The 24471-nt window shown below is 32.2% G+C and overlaps 1 protein-coding gene across 1 annotated transcript in view; it reads right to left on the reverse strand.

Annotated features, from left to right (window-relative positions):
* Positions 1-24471, reverse strand: part of Man1a2 (mannosidase alpha class 1A member 2) — a 137520-nt gene that overhangs the window by 82912 nt on the left and 30137 nt on the right. Inside the window, exons 3-5 of the mRNA XM_076862825.1 lie at positions 23218-23314; positions 15563-15681; positions 8136-8216 (exon numbers count right to left, since the gene is read on the reverse strand). Coding sequence (XP_076718940.1) covers positions 8136-8216; positions 15563-15681; positions 23218-23314 — 297 coding nt within the window. The remainder of the gene's footprint in view (positions 1-8135; positions 8217-15562; positions 15682-23217; positions 23315-24471) is intronic.

Below are 24471 nucleotides of genomic sequence, written 5' to 3' on the forward strand. Positions count from 1 at the left end.
CACAGATGGTGGAGAATTCACTCAATACCTCATGTCAAGTGTCTAGAAACTGTGAAGAACAGTTTACAGTATCAGTGGGACCATCAATCCAAGCCACAATGTGTGTGCAGCAAAGTCTACAGTGAATCGGTACTGTGATGATGTTTACCACTACATAGAGATTAGACAGGAAGGAGAGTAAGTAAAATTGTCTTTATTTGTAGATGACATAATTGTATATCTAGAAAATCTAAAGGAATCTACAAAAAAAAAATAGCTAAACCACAGTCTCTTTTTTTATTGCAATGCTAGAGCCTCCAGTATAATGATAAATATAAATAGTAAGAATGGACCTCTTTATTTTCAATCCTTGAATAAAAAAAATTAATCAGGATATGATTTGCTATAAAATTTTTGTAGGTGTCTCTTATCAGAATGGGGCGGGGGGGAGAAACTCCTAGTACTAATTTACTCAGTTTTAAACACTAATGGGTTGATTTATCAAATGTTTTTAGTGAATTAACCACAAAAATTATATAATTTTTCTTTTGTCAATTAATATGGTAAATTACATTCACTGCTTTTTCAAATGTTAACCCAATATTGCTCTACTAGGATAAAATCAAATTGTAAGATTTATATATGGAGTAAATGTAGGTATATATACACACACATAAAATATATACATATGTATAAACATAACTATATATATATAATCATATTCTTACTGGTTATGCTTTACTGATAGTTTGCTCAGAACTATGTGTTCACAAGGTATACTGGTCTGCAATTTTCTCTTTCTTGGTTGATATTTCATGTTATGGTATTAGTGTTACGCTGGCCTCAGAAGAACTGAGATATGCTCCCTGTTCCTCTGGTTACTTAAAGAATTTATGGAAGATAGTTGGGGGTCTTTTACCTCTTATCTGACAGAACTAATCAATAAAATTATTTACCTTGGAATTAATTGTATAAGTTTTATTATGAATTCAAATAATACTATACAGGAGGTTATTCATATTTTTTACTTTGAGTTAATCTTGATAAAATCATTTTTAAGAAAATTTGCCCATTGTCTCAGTTGTTAAAATTTTTTGCAAAAAATAAAATCCATTACTATGCTTTAATGTCTATGGAATTTGCAATGATAGCTTGACAATGGACCTATCATTTGTTCCTAATCTTGGTGATCTGTCTTATCAATTTAGCTAAAAGAGCTTATCAATTTTGTTGATACTTTCCATAAACCAACTTTGTAATATTTTCAATTTCCCTTGTGATCACATACTTGATATATTTATTACCTAGAAGTGTGTTGTTAACTTTCAAATATTTGAACTTTTTATTGATGACTATCATTGATTCCTAACTTAGTCCCACTGTGGTCCAATAATATATCCAATATTATTTCAAACATTTTTAATTGATTGAAACTTGTTTTATAGTCCAACCTATGATTTATCTTGATAAATACATCATGTGCACTTGAAAAGAACATGTATTCTACAGTTCATATAGTGTTCAATAAAATATCAATTCATTTAAGATAATGACATTCATTTAAGAGTGTCATTTGGGACTTCTACAACATTACTTCTTTCTATCTACTTGTCCTAACAAGTTACTATGAAAGAAATGTTGAAAGATTGCTACATCTTTTGTAATTGCCTTTTTCTTTTTTTCTGGTACTATGGATTGAACCCCAGGTGCCTACCACTGAGCTACATCCCCAGCCCTTTTTATTTTGCATTTTTAGACAAGGTCTTGCTAAATTGTCAAGGCTGTCATCTAATTTGCAATCTCCTGCCTCAGCCTCCTGAGTCCTGGGAGTACAGATGTGCACCATCATCCCTTTTTTAAAGGCAATCACAATTAAATGAAACCTGTCCCTTTTTTTTTATTTCTGCACTTCAGAGCTCTGTAAGTAGAGGCCTACACATTCATATTACAAACTTTCCTAATGAAATAAACTTTTTATCATTATCCAGTAATATTTTTATCTTAAAATCTACTTTGTCTGATATTGATACCATCACTCCAGACTTTCTGTGCTTACCATTTATATATTTTGAATCATTTTTTTCATCCATTTACTTTCAAACTCTTATACTCTGTCTAAAGAAGATCTCTTACAAATACAGCATAGTTAGATCTTGCTTTTATTAGGCCCATCTTGACTACTTTTACCTTAAACTAAAATGTAAAGGTAGTGTTGACATTATTGGGCATTGATGTATGTATGTATGTATGTATATGTATTTTAACTTTTTCTGGTGCTGGAGATCTAACCCAGTCCCTTGCACATGCTAGGCATACATTTTACCACTGAATGAAACTCCCAGTTCTCCTTTGTTTCTGTTTGTCATCTCCATTTTTTTTTTCTTTTGGTCCCTTTAGTCCCTTCTTCCTTTCTGTTTATGTAAATGAATATTTTCTATAATTCCAGTTTATTTATTGCTGCGAGCTATACATGTTTGCATTATTTTGTTCAGTGTTTGCTCTAGGGATTCAAACAAATCCTTTAATTTGTCAGTGTCTACTTAGAGTAATACCATAAGACTTCCTGTAAACTGTAAAACCTTATAACTGTATAAGTTCATGTCCTCCTCCTCCTTTTATTCCACACCTATAATGTACTATATTTATATAACCCCAATATAAAGTATTATTTTTTGCTTTAAAAGAAGAATGTAATCTTAAAGACATTTAAAAAAAATCTCTGTGGTTTCTGATGAGTACTAGTTTTCCCTGTGTTTTTCAAAGTTATCTTTTTGTATATGCTTTTCAGCTATTTGACCAATATGCCTAGGTAAGGTTGGTATATATCATGTTAAGAATCTACCTCTTGAAATTCAGGTTTGTCATCAAATATGGGTAAATCATGTCCACCTTTTTTCCAGGTACTGAGACTGAACAAAGGTGTGATTTTTTTTCACTGAGCTACATCCCTAACCCTTTCTTATTATTTGGAACAGGGGCTCAGTTGCTGAGGCTGGCCTTGAACTTGTAATCCTGACTAAACCTTTTGAGTTTCTAGGATTACAGAGGTGCACTACTATACCTACAAATATGGCCCTTGTTTCTTCAAAAAATTTCCCAGGCATTTCTCTCTCCATCTAGGACTCCAAATTGTATGTATGCTAGACTTTTTAAATATTGTCTCACAAGTTTCTAAAGCTTTGTTCACTTTTTTAAAGATTTCATTCTCTTCACACTAAATAATTTAAATCTATCTTCAAGTTTACTATTACCATTTCCAATGATGTTATTAAACAATAAATCTTTTATTTCGGATACTGAATTTCCATTTCTAAAATTTCCAATGTTATTCTTTGTCACAGACTTCATTTCTGCTTAGATTTTTCATCTATACAGCCATTTCAAAAATACTTTGTAGAAACTGATATAAAATCCTTTTCAGCCAATTCAATATCTGGGTTACTTCAAGACAGGTTACCATTGACTTTTTTAAAATGTATGGGTCACATTGTCCCTTGTTTTTTTCATACACTGAGTAATTTTTAATTGTATTGGTCACTGTGATTGATATTCTTCAGAGACTATTGATTCTGTTATATTCTCTCTTACACCATTTTTTGTTTTATGAGGCACTTAGATAAACTCAAAATCCAACTGTCTCTCCCTACAGCAGGAAGAAGCTGCAATAGGTGTTCAGTTCCTTTAGTGATGGCTAGGATGCTCATTGTTTCTCCCACTCACACATAGTACAGGGTTAGCCAAATAAATGGGCAGTTATATGCAGCACTTGGGGCTTCTTTTCTGTGGTACTCTTCTATCCCACATTTTACCCTCAAATTTCTACTTCCATGGTAGCGATAAATTCATCACATCAGTAATAATAACCAAAACCATCAACTATGACTTGGGGAAGACATTGTGACTTTAAACATGAATATGTACAAAAGTAGTAGAACCTCACACATTTAAGAAAAAATGTTAAGAGAATAAATTTTAAAATATTTTCTACGTCAGCAGAACTTAGTGGAATGTTTTGCCTAACTACAGGAACCCTGCAAAAAAAAATCAAGAGGTCAAAATTTTCAATGGGAACATTAATTTCTGGAGTGAAATCAGGCTTTCCAAAATTAAACTGAAAATTAATACCAAAAAGGGCAATAATTTCTGGTATTAAGACTGAAAAAATTAGCAGTCTAAAATTTCTTCCTTTATTCATAACTTCACTAAGAGGACTTTAAGTTAGAAACTTACATAGTTCAGGGATAATATCCCTGAATGATCTTACCTACAAGCAACATAGTACATTTGCATTTTGGTAAAGAAAGATTTTACTGCTGTAGTTTCTTTTGTTTTTATTATCTGTGATTATATATTAAACTCCACATAACAACTTCTATATTTTATCTGACAGATTTCTGGTACTGTTATCCACATAAATCATGTTATTGTAGGAAGGAACACCATTTTGATAACTATTATAAAACATGAACAGAGACAATCCTGTTAAAGAAATGCCATAAATTTGAAGCTGGCATCAAGTAAAATACTAAATCATCAAGGTTTTTAACCTGTGAATATTTAATATAACTAGTGCTTTTTGAGAAAATAAAATGATAAAACTTCACATCTATAATATTAATAAATCAATAGGAGAGAGGAACACTTTGTTAGAATGGCATGTAACTCTCACTTGGTTCCTTATACCAGAGGACAGAGTGCATGTAACATGTTTTTATTTATAGTTACATATTTCCTTACTACAAGAAAGTACTTTGTTAGATTATAAATCACAAGTAATTTTCTGGTTCATACTGAAATAAAGGAATTTATTGCCCATTAAATATCAGAATAATGTCATATTCATATTATTTTTCTGTTTTATTTATTTTAGCACTTTCTCTAGTAAAGAAAAGAAAGATAATATGTTGCCAGAAAGGCTGCTTTGGTATAAATGTTAAAATAATCTTCAGAAATAAGATTATTTAGGTCAGAAATTTGGATCTACATAAAGAAGAGGAGAGAATCAGAAAATAAATCAGTAAAATTAAAAACTTTTATTTTTCTTGCTCTACAGATAACACTTAAAAATAATAACAACAATGTACTCAATTATGTATGTACATAAGGTTCAATTCCTGGTAGTTTAGAAAAACAACTCCCAAGTTGCCTCACTGGGAAGTTGTATCACACAACTCAAACATTTTAGGAAAAATATAATGCCAATTATATACAAACTTCTAGAGATAAAAGAGCAAACACTTGGCAATTCATTTTAAGGGCAGTGTTACTCTTCCCCCACCACAAGAAGTTTGTTACTTTTACATTCTTTTTCTTTATTTCTTATTGTTTAAATTGATTCTTTTTAGTTATACATGATAATAGAATCCATTTTGATATAATTATATAAACATGAAATATGTCTTATTCTAATAAGGACCCCATTTTTGTGGATGTATACAATGTGAGATTCACTGTGGTGTATTCATATTTTACATAAGAAAATGATGTCAGATTCATTCCACTGTCTTTCCTTTTTCTATCCCATCCTTCTCTTCATTCCCGTTTTTCTAATCTACTTAACTCCATTCTTCCCCTTTCCCCTTATTGTTTATTAGCTTCCACATATCTTACTTCAAACACACACACAAAGGTATTAAAAGATTACAGATATCCATATGAACACAGATGCAAAAAATTCTAAACAATGTAGTATTAAACCAAATCCAGTGATATATAAAAATAATATACCATAACCAAGTGGGGTTTTTTTTAGCAAAACAATGCAAGACTGGTTTGATATTTTAAAAGTAACCAATATAATTCACCATATCAATAGACTGAAAAAAGAACTATTATATAATTATTTTATTATAGCCAATTTTTTAATAACATCCAACATCCATTCATGATAAGAATTATCAGTAAATTAAGAATATAATGAAACTTCCAGAAGATGATAAAGGGTATCTACAAAATACTTATAGCAAACATTATGCTTAATAGTGAAAGACTAAATGCTTTTCCCCTGATTCAGGAACCAGGCAAGGATGCTCACTCTCACAACTCCTATTCAACTTTGTAATGGAAGTCCTAGGCAATGCACTAAAGCAAAGCAAAGAAAATTCTTCTCTGTGGAAAAATAAACTCACCTCTTTACTAATGATTTAATTATTTACAATGAAAATTCCTAAGAATCCATTAAAATCTATGTAAAAGCTATTAAAATTAATGAAGTTAGAAAAATCTCAGGGTAGAAGGTCAATGTAAAACTCATTACATATTAAACAACAATCTGAATGTTTTTTTAAGTGCAACTGTACACTTAAAAAGGGCAAATCTTGTTTAATACACATCACAATTTTTCAACAATGACATAGCATCAGAAAGTTATCTAAAGAGAACTAAGATGTCCAACAGTTAATAATTTAAGTCTTTATTAAAAGATGTTTAAAATAAATAGGATTTATATACATTTGTAATAAACAAGTGGAAACTGAAAAAATACACTATTATTAGAAACATCCAGTTAAATATCAAAATATGTGCAAAGTCCATTTATATGCTAAAAATTAGAAACACCAATGGAAATAAATTTTTAAATAACCAAACGAAAAGATATACCATATTCATGGATTAGAACACTCAAAGTTGTTAAGATGTTTATTGTCTCTAAAATTATAATTCCCATAAAAACAATAAGAGGATCTTTAACAGCAAGCTGATTCTAAAGTTTATATAAAAAGCTAAAGTAACTAAAATAGACAAAACAATAGTTAAAAGAACACATACACCCTGATTTCAAGATTTTCCATAAAGCCATAATAATGAACACCATATGGAAATAGTAAAAAATCTTATAAAAGAGGCTGACAGTAAATGGTAAAGTTACTATAAAATGGTATAGGGAAATTTTCTAAGATCAAATTCTGTATCTTATTTTTGTTGGTGGTTACAACCATATACACCGTCAAAGCTCACAGATTATACTCTAAAATAGGTAACTTTAACTGTATGTGAATGTACCTTGATAAAACTGATTTTGAAATCCTAGTTAATTAATTTAGAATGATTTTATTCAGAAGCTAGATCAGAGGTTCACAAAATACAGAACCACCATTTGCAAAATCACATTTATCAAAGAATACTTACCCAAAAAACGTAATTGTGTTCTCTATACTAGAACCACTACATCAGTCCTGTGGACAGAGCTTGGACCTTCATTCATAAAAACCACCCTATGTGATTCTAATACACACTTTGAAAACCTCTTGGACCAAGTACAAGTCACTTTTTTCTATTCTGTTAAATCTGAACTGAAGTGTTCTAAGGAAATGTAAATTGGAGGTATATCCAAGTTGCATAATAAAATTTTACAGTAAAATTACATACTAAATGATTTATATATTAAATACTAAATACCAGCATCTTCAAACACATTTCTTCTTAAAAAACAGCAGTACATGAATAGCTCACTCTTTACATACACAAGCACACAAAGACAAATATTTAAATATAAGCATATAAAGTCAAAATGGGAAATTTTATTTTGTAACTCAAGATACAGGGAAAGTTTTTTTAAGAACCAAAATCTAGAAGTCACACCGGAGGAAAAAAATCTAAAAATAACTAAAGTTCACAGCAAAAATTAACAAGCAACCCCAAAGACAACATAAATAGAAATATGTCTTTACAATATACATACATAACCAAAGATGAATTTTCTTAAATTTAAAAATATCTTATGAATAAATTTGCATTTAATTTCCAAACAATAAGTTTTAATAATTAATATTTGGTACTAGGAGCATCTGTATTAATTCTTCCTGATTTATTCCTAAATTTTGTTCTTGGTTTCTTTTCCCAATTGTTGAACCAAGCAATTAATTATAATGGCAAAATCCTAGAGAAAGATGACTTTTGTAAAGGACACTTGATCTAAATAAAGCTGGAATCTGTGATAAAATTATATTTTACTGAGATTCTCAAAAACAGAAAAATTATCATTCTAAGGAACATTTCCACCTGAAGCATCTAGTTCTTTTGGCAAACCTTTAGATGAGTTCAATAATATTCAAGTTCAAAAAACAACATGCTGCTAGGGAAGTCTTTCATTTGATTAAATTCCATTCATAACCCCTCCCCACAAAACAATGTATTTTTTACTTAACTTTACTCACCTCTTCTCCTGAAAGGTAATATGCTGCAAGCAGGCCTCCAATAAATCGAATGTTAACTTCAAACACAGATACTTCTGAATTCTGTGAAAACATATTGAAAATAGTCACATATACATATTGCTTTATAGCTTTCAAAATATTCATGTGTTTCTAACAGTCTAAAAGAATGTGTTTTCACTTTCTTTATCTTTACTTCTCTGAAACTGCAATCTCATCTTCCATTTGTTAATCTTATTTAAACTCTTCTATTACATAACTTCTAATTGCTGAAACCAACGGACCGTTTCCATGTACCTTACTGTAAAATTACCAAGATATTCAATTCTGTTGACTATTGTCCCTTCCTCTTGCAAGTCTCTCTTGAATACTAGATCTTGGAGTATGGAACATCATTCTCCTTACTAATCCCTTTATTTCTGTTCTAATCACTACACCACAATTTTTATTTCTATCTCTTCTCATGAATTTTAATTATTTTCCTAATGTATATATAGTAACTTTTTTTTAAGAGAGAGAGGGAGAGGGAGAGAGAGAGAGAGAGAATTTTAATATTTATTTATTTTTTTTTAGTTCTCGGCTGACACAACATCTTTGTTTGTATGTGGTGCTGAGGATCGAACCCAGGCCACACACATGCCAAGCGAGCGCGCTACCACTTGAGCCACATCCCCAGCCCCATATATAGTAACTTAATGAAATGTTAAATGAGGCACCAAAAAATGATGAAATTGTGGATTACCAAAATAATAATGCTGAGAAAACTTGGTGTAACAGGTAAGAAATTCATGTAGGGGCTGGGGATCTGGCTCAAGCGGTAGCACGCTCGCCTGGCATGTGTGTGGCCCGGGTTCGATCCTCAGCACCACATACAAACAAAGATGTTGTGTCCGCCAAAAATTAAAAAAAATAATAAATATTGAAAATTCTCTCTCTCTCTCTCTCTCTCTCTCTCTCTAAAAAAAAAGAAAGAAATTCATGTATATATTCACATTGCAATATATATCAAAATGAAAAACAAATTATTTATAAATATCAAAAAACAAAGAAATTGAAGAAAGAATTGAATACTATAATTCATAAATCTCCTTATGAAATCAGGTACTATGCAAGCATAAAATCAGTAGTTTTCATAACAAATTTATAACAGACATGAAATATCCCTAACACAACAAATTATAAGAATAAAAATCTTAAAATTAAAAAGCAAACAAACTGAAGGATATTTGGCACAAATATAACAATATTAATTACATATACATATGTAATGGACTAGATAGACAGAGTCTATAAGAATGGCTATGCTGCTAGAAAAATTCTAACAACTGGAAAGAAAAGTAAAACTGGCAAAGAGTAAAACCAAAGAATCCAGAGTATATGTGACTCATATAAAAATAATAACATGCATAATTAATTTAAAAAATTAAAGGGCTGGGGTCGTGGCTCAGTGGTAGAGCACTTGCCTAGTGTGTGCAAAGCCCTGGGTTTGATCCTCAGCACCTCATAAACAAATAAAACAAAGGTATTGTGTCCAACTACAACTAAAACAACACTCACACACACACACATAAATATTTTTAAAAATTTAAATAAGTAAATAAAATAAAAAATTAAAGGGAAAAATGGATTACTCTGAAGTTTTTCTGACATTCACAGGCAGAACACATTGCGTGCTAACATAAATATAGTTTTCCAATATAGAACTATGATAATACAATGTAATTTTTTCCTAACAAGACTGCAAAGGACTAATGTTAATTCATGTACTCCCAAAATCTAGCATACTGCAGGGCATACAGCAGACATTACTAAACACAGGGAGGAAGAGCCTCCAACACTCACTGGAACTGCAACAAGAACCCTCAAATCAGTTTCCTTGCTTTCATCCATGTCCTACTTCCTACACTCCACTCAGTACCATATAGCTAGAGTGGGCATTTTAAATCTTAGTGTTAGGTCATACACAATGACTTCTGGTTACACTTAGAGTAAATAAAAATCAATATGCTCATCCCCACAACTTTTCTGACATCTCTCCTAGCATAACTCCTTTGATTCAGTTTCACTATATAGGCCTACCTGGTATTCTCAGAACTGCCAATCTTGAGTCTTCTACGACAGTCTTTACATTTATTACTTTCTTGTCTGGGTGCTTTCCCTTCATCTAGATAAATCACTCACTCTATCACTTTCTACAGATGTCAACAAATGTTACATCAGAAACTTTTCTGATCACCCAATATAAAATGCTGTAATCATCCATCACTAATATCCTTTACCCTGCATTAGTTCCCCAATTAACATTTATTATCATCTAATTATTTATAACTACTTATAAAATCCCCTCTTGACCTTCTCTAGACAGAAGAGAAAAGAAGTTCTGGAAGGAAAGAAGGGAGAAATGTAAGAGACATTATTGAAAGGAGTAATAACTGAGAATCTTTTAACATTGATAAAAACATAAATCCTCAGCTTTATGAAACACTGTGACTCCTTTAAAAAATAATAACATAGATACATGGTAATATAATTATAGAACAACACAATGAAGCCAGGCCCAGTGGCACATGCCTCTAATCTTATCTATTCAGGAGCCTAAGGCAGGAGGGTCACAAGTTGGAGGCCACCTGGGCAACTAGCAAGACCCTATCTCAAAATTTTTAAAAATAAAAACAGCTGGAAAGTAGCTCAGTAGAAGCATACCCCTGGGTTCAATTCACAGTATCACACACACACACACACACACACACACAAAACGTAAAAGAAAATACGGAAACATGGGAGGAAAAGAAAGATTACTGTTAAAATTTAGACTGATGAGCATACTTTACAATAGTACAGAAGTTGATGACAATGGAACCATCCCACTCTAAAGGACTGAGAGAAAATAATTGAGCTCTCATTCTATCCTCAGCTATATCTATTAACAGAGGTCCTTTTACCCACATGCACAGGACTTCCCTTGGGTCTCATTTCAGAAATACCATCTTATCAAACAGCTCTTCAATAGCCACCCCAGGTCAAATAGCAATGCCCCACCACTACTTACTCTAATTCTATCTACTCTTGTTTATCATTCTCCACAGCACTTTCTACTTTCTGACATAACCATATATAATTTAAATAACTATTTACTGCTTTTCTCCCAACACTAGAATGTAAAACCAAGAAAGAGATGATTCCATTTGGGGTTTTTTTGTTTGTTAGTTTTGGGGGTACCAAAGACTGAGCCCAGGGGCACTTAACCACTGAGCCACATCCTCAGCCCTTTTCTATATTTATTTAAAGACAGAGTCTTACTAAATTGCGTAGGACCTCGTTAAGATGCTGAGGCTGGCTTTGAACTTGTGAATTTCCTGCCTCAGCCTCCGGAGCTGCTGAGATTACAGCGATGTGCCACTGGCACCGGCAAGATTCTCTTTTTGTTAATTACATATCCACAGAATTCAGAACACTGTCTGTTGTAGAAGAGGCATTAATGATAAATTACCTATTTTATCATTCTTAATCTGCAGTTTGAAATATAAATTGGGACCAAATAAACAATTACACATAAGAAGGAGTTGAGCTGCATTCGAAGATTCTTATGTCCTACAGAAGGATTAAAAAATTGATTAATTTCAACCTTTGATAAGTAGTAAAATTTAAAGGGTAATCCCAAAATGGATGGAAGTGGAAAGTCTAATGTCAATCTAGTTGAGGAAAAGGGACAAAAATGTAATTTAGGGCTGGGATTGTGGCTCAGTGGTAGATTGCTCGCCTAGCATGCATGAAGCACTGAATTCAATCCTCAGCATCACATAAAAATAAAATAAAAATATTGTATCCACCTAAACCTAAAAAATAATTTTTTTAAAAAAGCAATTTAATTCAAATTATGAAAAGACAACAGAAAATAAAATTAAATGAAAAGTATAATACTCTAATGTAAGTAGCAAAACAAAGATGGAAAACCCAACCCTAATTATATTTTATCATAATAAATGTAAATATTTCAAATTTAATTGTTAAAATAAAAGACTGCATCTCTGCATAAAGATAACAAAATTCAAATACACACTGTGCAAATTAGCTAAAACATAAGGATATAGGTTAAAAATAAAGAGACAGAAAACAACTATACCATCAACTATTTTCTCTCAGGTTCAAATTCATTCTTCTTTAACTTTGATATAAAGGAAATGAAAATAGATTTCTCTTTCATCAGCTGGTTCCTGTTTAGGCCCCACCATTAGGCAACTATAAAAACAAAATACAAGACTAGAGGAAGAAGAAGGGACTTACTCCTTCCTGTTTACTTCCAGTTTCTAACAGCATCACACAAGCCATGGTTCTTCACCCTAGTTGTGGCAGTTGGTTCCAAGGCATTATCCTGTCATATACACACAATCCCCAAACCAATCTCACTGTGCCTATTTTTCTTTTCTTTCTTTCTTTTTTTTTTTTTTTTTTCTTTTTTGGTACCAGTGATTGAACCCAGAGGCACTTAACCACTGAGCCACATCCCCAGTGCTTTTTTTTATATTTCATTTAGAGACAGGGTCTTACTGAGTTACTTAGGGCCTCCCTAACTTGCTGAGTCTGGCTTTGAACTCCAATCCTCCTGCCTCAGGCTCCTGATCCCAAGCCACTGAGATTACAGGCATTTGGCCACCCCTCACTTGGTAAAACATACCAAGCACTTACAGGGTATCCTCCTCAGAGGCCAGAGTTTCACCATCAAGAGAGTCTTTTAAGAATTCCTAAAGACCAGCCACACCTGAGCAGCTCTGGGTACTGGCTCCTCAGGTTTCAAGCTACTAAATTTTAATGATTCCAAACTCTTCCCACAGTTCTCAGAGAGCCACATGTGTTAGCTGCTTCCTGTAGTTACTACTTCTGGAGACACCATATACTTTTTCCCTTTTTAGTTCCCCATTACTTGGCAAGCAATTCTAAACAAAAAATTCTCTATTTGAAAAAAAAAAAAAAATGGTATAGTTCTGCTTCCTTTTCGAGCCCTGATTGGTACAATGATCTTTCAAGGAAATTATCAGACATAATAAAGCTGCCATGTAAATGAACAGGAGTATCTGAGATTACACAGATGCCAATTCTCTTCAAATTAAACTATAAATTAAATGAAATCCTCATCAAAATTTCAAGAGACGTTAAAAAGAAAAAAATGAGAACTAAAATAATTTCCTCACGGACCAAGATTAGATATTATGATTCAGATACAGATATTAACCTTCTTATAAAAATATTATGATAGTTTAATATTGAAGAAGGGATAAGTAAAACAGACAATGGAAAAGAACAAATTAATATGACCAACATATGACTAATAATGGCATACATAAATAGTAGGGTGTTATTTATGTATAAATGAATGGTGCTAATATCACTTGATAGCTGCCTATTTACCTATTTTAATCCATATGGATTAAAGATAAAACACAAAAGCAAAACTTTAAAAGGTTTGGAATAAAAAATATATGCTGGCCAGGCATGGTGGCACACACCTATAATCCCAGCAGCTCTAGAAGGATCGTGAGTTCAAAGCCAGCCTCCGCAACAGCAAGGCGCTAAGCAACTCACTGATACACTGTCTCTAAACAAAATACAAAATAGGACTGGGGATATAGATTAGTGGTTGATTGCACTGGGTTGAATCTCTGGTACAAAACAAAACAAAATAAAATAAACACACACACACACACATATATGCATGTATACACACACGTATCTCCTATATATCCTTACGGCCTTATAGTAGGAATTTTATATACTAGATATACAAAAAACAATCTGCCTAGCTACAAAGGGGGAAAAAAAGCACGACATTTCTCAACTTTTGTGTAGTTAGATGGAACCATATGAGTAAAATCTACCCAATAGCATGGACACAAAAATAGAGTAACCAACTCCCAAGAAGTGTTCTGAAAGATTAGTTACATATCTATCCTCTCTTTTCTTCCTTTATGTCATCTGGAAGGTAGATAAGATCCTGGGTCTTATGGAGCCATCTCATACCAATGAGGTCAAAGCTATATATATACTGAAGTTAATAGAGCAATTGAGACAAAGGATCCTAAGATCTTGATGATCCAAGGAGCTATCCGAAGCAGCCCTGGACTTTTCATCTCAGTATCTGACTTGCATGAAATAGAAATAAACATCTTGTTTTGGTTATTTTATTTTAGCTTTTTCTGCCACCCATAGCCAAACCTAAACCTAACAGATAATAAAATTATTCTAATTAAGATATGTCAATAAATAGATCCAGCATTTTTAATGTTAGAATAACATAATAGAAGATAAACAGTTTTTTCTGGTTAGCACAAGGAAAATCATTAGAAAAGAAATAAATACTGATTTAAGTCACAGTTTAACTATTAATGAGTGTCACAGAAAAAAACATAAGAGAAGAAGTGAAGGACACTAGAGTCAAAAGGAACACAGCAAACACATGGCAATATCATGGAATATAACAGCGAATATGACAAAACAGCCCACATGCCTTTTAGGTACTGGTCTTATGAAAATAATGATTTTTCACTAAGCATCCAAAATGTATCAGATTATGTCAAATAACCCTCATAATATTACAATAAGATAACTATTTTATCATAAGTTTAAAAAGAATAAATAAAATTCCTGAGCCACATAGCTAGAATTAATTGTGCTAGGCAAAGTATTGGAAGGATACATGCAAGCCTGATTATAACAACTTAGAGTTGTACCAAATCATTAAATATTTTCTAAAGAAAAAAGAAACCCAAAACCCACTTATTATTTACAAAGCACTTTTTAAATCCTGATGTATCTATTTCATTGTTTTCCCCACTCCAATTATTGATCTAACATACTTACACAATACCTCAAATGATAAGGGCAAGAAAAGTAAAAAAAAAAAAAAAAAAAAAAAAAAAAAAGATGCTGCCAAAAGGTGTGTATTTTATGCAAAAAATAAGTAACAGCTGATGATCCCCAAAGAAGAAAGTAGTCTTAGTATTAACATTTCTTTAAACTGCTACTATCATGCTTAGCCTCACAGACCACTGGCACCACTATAACAAAACACTATAAACTGAGTAGCTAATAAACAACAGAAATTCACAGTTCTGGAAGTCCAAGATATAGATGTCAGAGATTCAGTGTCTGGTGAGTGCCCACTTTCTGATTCATAGATAGTACCTTCTAACTGTGTCCTCACAAAGTAGAAGGGGTAAGGCAGCTCTCCAGGGGCTTATTTTATAAGGGCACTAATTCCATTCAGGAGGGCTTTATCCTGATGTCTCAATCACCTCCCAAGGACTCATCATTAATGATTATGTTTCAATATATGAATTTTGGAAAAATACAAATATTCTGCTATGTTCTACAGCAAAGAAAAATATGCCTTTTCCTAGTCAACCTAGGAGATTAATTATCAACTGTATACTCACCACACTGAAATCAAGGTTGTCTTCAATCCATCTTTGTCCATCTAGAAATTCATCATGAAGTCCCATGATATAAAGGGTATCCAAAGCATCTACTATAGTAGCTCCCATCTGTGAACTTCCTGTATTGGGGGAGGGGAAATAATTCATTAAAAGATCCCCTTCATATTAGGTCTATTTTATTTCACATGTATATATTAAAAGTAAATTAAAGACTATAAGGACCAAAACAGAATACCCAAGACTATTCACCATTCCGTTAGAATAGATAATATAGTTTACAATATTTTACTGAAGATGGCACATTGATAACTAATAGGAAAATAAGGGAAAACTGAAAGTGTAATTCTCCTTAATTTTTGTCTGGTCAGAATATAAGATACCTATCTACTTAACTGAGATAGGAAAAAGAAGAAAATAAAAAGGAGAATTAATTTAAAAAGGCAAGTGTTGTTCAAGATGACAGCTATGACAAGTGTAGCTAAGAAGGATTAAATGGTGGAGGAGGAGGTGTTGCTGGGAGCCATCAGCCAAGTAGGTATGACAATCTCCTTGCCAGCTTACTCCCATGCTGTCTAGTGGAAGGACTTCTGAAAGGTGACCTTGCTCAAGGACCAGGGTGGTTTAGCATAATAGGAGATTAGGGTGTTCCCCCTTTAGAATAGGGCAGTTTAGCATAATAGGAGATTAGGGTGTTCCCCCTTTAGAATAGGGCGTATCCTGCTGCTGAGTTCCTCTTGAGTTCTTAGGGTCAGACAGTATATTTTGGGAGACAGAAGCCCATGCGGAGTGGATTTAGGCAGAGAGTGGATTTGGGCAGAGTGTGGATTGGGGCAGAGAACGTGGATTCCCCCAGAACGTGTTTGTAGACGGCCGGTGTGAGTTCGGGAATAAAGAATTGCTGTTTGAATCTACAAGCTGTGTGGAGACTCGTGATTTGTGCCCAGCCAGAGACTGTGGCAAGGTGTAAGTCATTTTGATACTCTGTTTTAGTTTGGTTTCACATTCCACAATCCGGATGATGTCCTCAGAGAATTTTTTGGTGTAATAAACTCATTTTTGTTCAACTTCTTTGAACACAGATTTAAAGTCTTCTTTGGGAACCAAAGTGGGGGTCCCCAAGGAAGCAGAAACTGAGATGCATGCTCATTTTTCTCTGCTTTCAGTGGATTTCTATTTTTCAGAGCTGGATTATTTTCTTCATTTGATACACGATTGACTTCATCTGGGTCACTAGTTCACCGGGCAACCCCTTCATTCTTTGCAACATTATTTGGCAGCAGTGGGATGGGCAACTTCAAATCTATATCAACTTCTATTAAAATAGTGAATGGCATAAAAAATCACTACAAAATGTTGAGAATGGTCAATAAAGAGTAGAAGACTGAAGAAGACTGTCAGTTACAGTCCTTAACAATAAATGGTAAAAAAAATAGTGCTACACTTGGATAATAAGTAATTCAATGCCCACATTTAACACAAATGTTGAACTACACATGCACCATTTTAACATTAACAGGAACTGTTTTTTTAAAGATTTCAAGCAAACTCAACTTTCAGTATAATTGTATCTAATCTAATCTATTTATACACACCTCATCTGAGCCCATATTTGTCACAGACTTTTGAGTTTATTGTTGGGACCACACGATAGGACCATTTTGTGTGTGTGTCTTTAAAACTGTTACAGTATCTATATGCACTTTTCTTTTTTAATAAATGTAATCCAAGGTGAGTCTTGACTTTTGAGTACTGCTAGGACAAGATTGTATACTGGATGTTTTTCCAGTAGTTTATAATTAAAGATATTAATATATTAATGGTAATGCATTTCTAGTTGAATAAAAATTTAAGAAGGCTTTCTCGTTGTACATGAATGCTGGCAACTTAGTAAAGTTTTGACAATTGTTTAACTATGTAATGTTAGCTTAGTTTTTAAAAGCTAGTAAGCTGAGTCTTTGTCATTTGCTTTAAAAAAAAATAAAAAAATAAAGGAACAAATGAAAATAATTGAACTTAACATGCAAGTAAGAAAGAACAATAAATCCAAGAAACAAAGCAGAATTAGAAAAAGCTAAAGGCAGAAATTAATGAATTAGAATGAAGAAAACTATCAGAATAATATATTCAAAAGATTTGGTTCCTTGAAAAGAATCACATGGTAAATCTACCTCTAACCTAATTTTTCAAAAGCAAGTAACAAAATACAAAACAAAAGGAGTAAAAATGCAACAACAAATAAATACAGAAAAAAATAAAGATAATTATAAGAAGCTCATTTTATTCAAGTTTTAACAAATTTGGAAAATAAACAAATGGAATTGGGATGTTTCTATGAAAATATTGCATTATTTTGACTTATCAAAGGAAAAAAAACAGAAATTCTTAACAGAAAAAGCAGAAGAAAATGAAAAGTTTTCAAAGAGCTAACCACTAAAAAGTACCACATTCTAGAAGTTTCATAGAATAAATTTCTACTTTAATTTTAAGGCTGACTACCTCTTATTCTGCATAAACCTTTATTAAACATAGGGAAAAAAGGACTTAAAATCTAATGTATAAATTTTGAATACAAATTAATGAAAAAACATAACTTACTAAGGAAAATAATTAGAGCAGATTATGCTAAGTGAAGCTAGCCAATCCCTAAAAAACAAATGCCAAATGTCTTCTTTGATATAAGGAGAGCAACTAAGAACAGAGCAGGGAGGAAGAGCATGAGAAGAAGATTAACATTAAACAGGGATGAGAGGTGGGAGGGAAAGGGAGAGAGAAGGGAAATTACATGGAAATGGAAGGAGACCCTCATTGTTATACAAAATTACATATAAGAGGAAGTGAGGGGAAAGGGAAAAAAAAACAAGGGAGAGAAATGAAGTACAGTATGGTACAGTAGATGGGGTAGAGAGAGAAGATGGGAGGGGAGGGGAGGAGAGGGGGGATAGTAGAGGATAGGAAAGGCAACAGAACACAATAGACACTAGTATGGCAGTATGTAAAAACGTGGATGTGTAACCGATGTGATTCTGCAATCTGTAGACAGGGTAAAAATGGGAGTTCATAACCCACTTGAATCAAATGTATGAAATATGATATGTCAAGAGCTATGTAATGTTTTGAACAATAATAAAAATGGAAAAAAATAAACATGTACAAGTATATTCATAGCAGCATTATTAATAACAGCTAATGTTTTGAAATGCAAACATAATGAAAAAAGTTACTACTCATAAAAATAGATAAATTTCAAAAATACAATTTTTCAGCAGAATAATTAAAGTGCAGATCAATATTGGCACAACATGATTCTATTAAGGAAATGTCACTAAGTGGCAAAATACATGGAATGAGATGTCAGAATAATCATAACCATTTTTTAGGAAATGGTGACTGGGATGTAGGCTTTTAGATACTGATAGTGATCTATTTCTATAACAGTGTAAATTGCTGACTCTCCCTGCTTGTTAAATTAGCTTGTACACATTGTGGTTTCTGTGCTTTTGGTCTGTATATTTTATTTTCATAAAATGTTTACAGGATAAGATTAAAATTTTTTTAAAAAAGAAAATAAAGTAACTATCTGATTTCATTGTATGATGAAAACAGTGAGGAGTCAAATTGTTGGGCAATATGGTAAGTCTAACTTTATAAGAAACTAACAAACTGCTTTCCAGAGTGCACAATTTTATACCCCCAGCAGCAATATGACAGTTCCAGTTGTTCCACCATCCTTGTCAATATTTGGGTCTTTCAAATTTCAGACATTTTAATGGATAAGTGGAGATATTATTTTGTGGTATGAATTTTATGTTTTTACTTGTTCTTTTAAGTATACATAACAATAGGATTCATTTTGACATAACTATAAAAGCATGGAATATAATTTGTTCTAATTCAGTTCCCAATACCTCTCCAATTTTATAGTTAATATTTTCTATATTCTAAAAAGAAAAAAAAAGTTACTTACTTAAAGGTCACAAATGAGAATCTCATATGTTTTCTACAATGTTGAAGAAAGAGTCAAATTTCATTACTTTTCCAAGTACACCTCAAGTTGATCCAGCACCGTTTGTGGGAAAGACTATTCTTTTGCCCACTGAATTATCATTTTTGTTGAAAATCACTTAACAATGTATGTTGATCAGTTTCACTGATCTCTTTGTTCACATTAGACTAAAATCCTACTGTCCTCATTATGAGAATTCTATAGCCAATCTTAAAATCAAGTGATATAAATTCTTCAGCTCTGCTCTTCTTTTTTTAAAAACTATTTTGATTACTATAAGTGCTTCACAGTTTCATACTGGTTCTTTTATAAGACCAGTATTAATCTGATACCAAAGCAAGACAAAGATACTTCAAGAAAAATACAAACCAATATCCCTCTAAAACAAGAAAGCCAAAATCATCACTATATTAGCAAATCAAACCCTAGTTAAGTTAGAAATAATGAAAATAATTTAATTAAATACCTATATAAATGCACATGAAAAATAAAAAGTACCTTTCAAAAAGCATTACAAAGTCAAAGAATACTCTTTTCCAATTCAAAATTCCTTTTTTAAATGCAAAAAAGACCCTTCCCTAACAAAACTAAGAATTCATTCTACTTATCACTGGTGTAATAATTAGTACTAACTCTCCTCAATCATGTGCCTCAAGGGTAGGTCCTATTTGGGCAAAACCAAATGAACATATTTTACCTTTTAGGTACAGTACATGGTTCAACCATGGGCACAAGACCCCATTTAAAAAAAAGCATGAAACAATGAATCTTTCACTGAAACATCTAAAAAACCAAACTATTTCTTCTCTACAGTGTTCTCTTTTCCACAGATGGAGCACTATGAAGACATGAAATTTCAAATGCTGCAAGCATCCTGCTAATAAGCCAGGTGAAGATATGAACACAAAGAGATAAATAAAAGAAAGAGTTAAAGAAAAAAAGTTTAGTTGGAATCAAGTCTGTTTCAGGACTTCATTGAATTGATTGCATTTGCTTTTTAATTTAAGTCATTTTGATATGCATTTTCACTAATCTCCATATAAAGAATCTTTTGATGCCAAGGATGAATTACACAGAAGTCAGAGGAACACTAATTTCAGTTACTAATATGAAAGAATTGTTTAATAATCAAAGCTAGGAAAAAGAACCTGTTTTTGGTCAATTTTTCCCCTGTAGCCTAAAATAAAATTTCCATATCCACTTATATGTTCCTATGTTATAGAACATGGACTTTTACAAGTTTCTGCTAACTTTTAAGATTCTGGTTCAATACAGGTACACTGAATTGGGTATGTCAAATGAGGCACAGAGAAGTTCTACACTTCCCTTAAGGCTTTTTATTAAAAGGGGGGAGGGTAAAAAAACAGATGTACAAAAATTCTCAAACACTGAGAATATGAGATAAGCAGAAGAAGGAACAAAGTAGGAAACAAAGTTTTAAACTTTAAAAACGTATCCTTTAATAAACCAACTACATACAAAAGACTAATCATAATCAAGGATCTGTTCCCATTTAGCTTATTTGGCTGGAAAAAAATTAAGCACTAAAAAAGTTTTAAAAAGACAAAACACCTAATTTTGACTACTGAAAATTCTGCAGACTGTGGTTTTGCTTTTTCCACCATTTCACTGTAAATTTTCTTCACACAATATATGTTTTCCATGAGATAAAATTAATATTTCTCTTTCTTTAAAATATCAGAACCAGTACCTATTAGATACATGAAAATACAACAGATGTACTAAGAACTATAGTTTGAAAAAAGTAGAAAATCAACATTTACTTCTTATTTTCAATTCATGTTTAAACTCCAATCCTTTAAAAAGGCTCAACTAACCACTGAGCTTATTATAAAGGGATACTTGAGGGAAGAATTTAATTTAATTAACTAGTAAGTATAATGTATTTTTTTACATTAATGTCTCATTTTCTGATATCTACAAATCAATGGGAACTTCTAAACGTGTAACCTCTGCAAAGGAAATATACTTTATTTCATTAAATGACAGCTACCAAATTAAATATAGTATCAGATTCTTGGTAGTTACTGATTATCTGCATAAAGGAGATTTTTTTTCCTCTTCTGCCACATCATCTCTCAAAGCCAGAAAAAATTAATTTTTAAGACATTTTATTTTTGACAGAAAACAAGTTACATGATGACGAGCAATGACAATGATGCACAACTATAATCTCAGTTACTGTGAGACTGAGGCTGGGGAATCCCAAGTTTGAACCCTGACTTAAGCAACTTAGCAAGACCAAAGTTCTTTGTTTCAAAAACAAAAACAAAAAAGGATTTGGGATGTAGCTCAGGGGTTGAATTCTCCTGAGTTCAATCCCCAGTAACTCACTCACTCACTCTCTCTCTCTCTCTCTCTCTCTCTCTCTCACACACACACACACACACACACACACACACTATGAGGCAAATTACAGCATTAGAAAAAAATGTTTCCATAAGAAAAAAAAAACTTTATAACATTTAACAGAAAATGGATGGATCTGGAGACTATTATGCTAAGCGGAATAAGCCAATCCCCAAATCCCAAGGTCAAATGTTCTCTCTGATATGTAGATGTTAACAAACAACAAGGGGGAGAGGGGAAGAACAGAAATTCAGTATATTAGATAAAGCAGAATGAAGGGAAGGAGGGGGAACAGGAATAGAAAAGACAGTGGAATAAAGCTGACTTAACTTTCCTATGTATATATAACTACACTACAGTGAATCTCCACATCATGTGCAGTCACAAGACTGGGATTCTAATTAGAATAAGAAGTAGTCCATGTTTGTATAAATACTTCAAAATATACTCTAGTATCACATATAACCAAAGAACAAATAAAAATAAAAATCTCAGGAATAAAAAAAAGAAAAATGTTTTCATAGTGTCACAAGGAAAAATACTGTCATTGGAATTATTGTGAAGATAAACTTTGATTAATAAAGAAACTTCATTGCATGTGACTAGTATAGAAGTATAGTACCTTCTTATAAGTATAGTACCTTCTAATCCCCATTAAAATTTTCTTGCCTTCACCTATCATTGTTTAAAAAAAAATCCATCACATCAAAGAGCATTTAAAATGGGTATAAGGAGTAAAGGCAAGAAGGAGTAGATCAACAATTCTCAAGACTTAAACTTGAGTTTAATAAAACCTGTTCAGTCAAATTGGATAACCAACAAACAGAAAAGGTCAACAAGTGAACTGAGCTAAAAAGAGGTAGGAAAAACAAAACTCAAGATTAATACAACTCTTCCTCAAACCTCCATTAACACACAAACTGTTAATTTTTCCTTAAGAATTATGAATTTACAACATAACTCAATTTACCAACCAAACCACTTTGGGTGTATTGCTTTTATTTTTTTCAATGTATATAGTACTAACGGAATTTCCTATCTCTTCCCTCTTCCTCTACATACACAAATGGTATTGTGTTGAAGAAGAAAAACTACAAATAGTATTTGGAATACTAAGCATTCCAAAGTAACTAGAACTAAATCTTGACATGTTTGCAAAAAAATATACGTTTACAGTTCCACAGAAACACTCAGATTTTACAAAGTACTTTTAAAACATTAATCTTGTTTTAAAATATGGAAACAGAGAATGGAAACAGTAATTAGAAAAAAGTAAATTTACCAAATATGTTAGTGGAATGTCCTTTCCTTGCAATAGGTCTGAGTTCGTTATGACCCCATCCGTATGTCCTATAATTATCCCAGGCATGTTTCATCATCTGAGAAGAAAAAATTATAATTCATCAAATTAAAATATTCGCAGACCATTATTTTTATATTTCATGTAATTCAGGGTTCTATTACCATATTCTTATACATTCTTCTAGGTCTCCCTACATAAGCATATGATTCAATTAACACTTGTATCAGTGTGAAAAAACTCATAACTAAGTTAATCTCAATCTATACATAACTATGTTAATCTATGTAACAGAAAAAAAATTATGTGTAATCAACAATTTTTCTTGAGGAGCAAGGTGTTTGGCATTCTTTACTTTTAAGAACTGCCAATCCTTTTGAAACAGCTACCCTGCCCTCATTGTGACTGTGTATCAGAGGTGTCAATCACAGGGCTTTGCTTCTATCTCTAATTAATTTAGCATGGCGAGAAAATTTCTTACCCTTCAATCAGAAGTCAAAAAACTTTACTCTGCTGAGGTAGCACAAAAGCAGTACTAGATAATATATAACCAAAACGACACAGTTTGTTTAAAAAACAAAAACAGGCAGTTTTTTAGAATCTGGCACACATATTATAGTTTGCCAATCCCTAGACAGAGTGACTGGGTTCATGTGACTTAAGTAGGGACAATCATATCCTTTTTAAACATACTATTATAGACACTGGGAAACAGAGAGACTTTCATTTTGTGATCACAAGGTCTATATAATATAGAATCCTGGAGCTGAAAATGACTAGCTCTCCTAACATGGAAAAACTAGATAGCAAAAGGAAATAGAGATAAATGCATACTACTAACAATTATATCTACATACTTAGATTGAGTCAATTCTAAATCCATAGTTTAAATTCATTAGGCTAATAAACATTTTTATATGAGTTAGTTTGAACTGAGTTTCTTACAACCCAAGAAGTTCGGTAACAAAGTATTTAATTATATATCAGCAGAATTATATAATACTGGCTATGGTGTATCAAAAATCTATTCATTTAATAGCATACTATTCATTAAAACATTTTCCAATTTGTTTAATGCAGGCAGCATGATCATACATCTAAAATAGACAAAGACTTTATAAGAAATATACTCCGGGGCAATATATTTCACAAACACAGAAAAAAAATTCTTTTAAAAAATTAGCAATAGATAAGGAAAATACCATACCGTGAGCAAGAAGAGTTTAACCCAAGACT

This window comes from Callospermophilus lateralis, chromosome 7, assembly GCF_048772815.1.
Source record: "Callospermophilus lateralis isolate mCalLat2 chromosome 7, mCalLat2.hap1, whole genome shotgun sequence".
NCBI classification, from domain to species: domain Eukaryota; kingdom Metazoa; phylum Chordata; class Mammalia; order Rodentia; family Sciuridae; genus Callospermophilus; species Callospermophilus lateralis.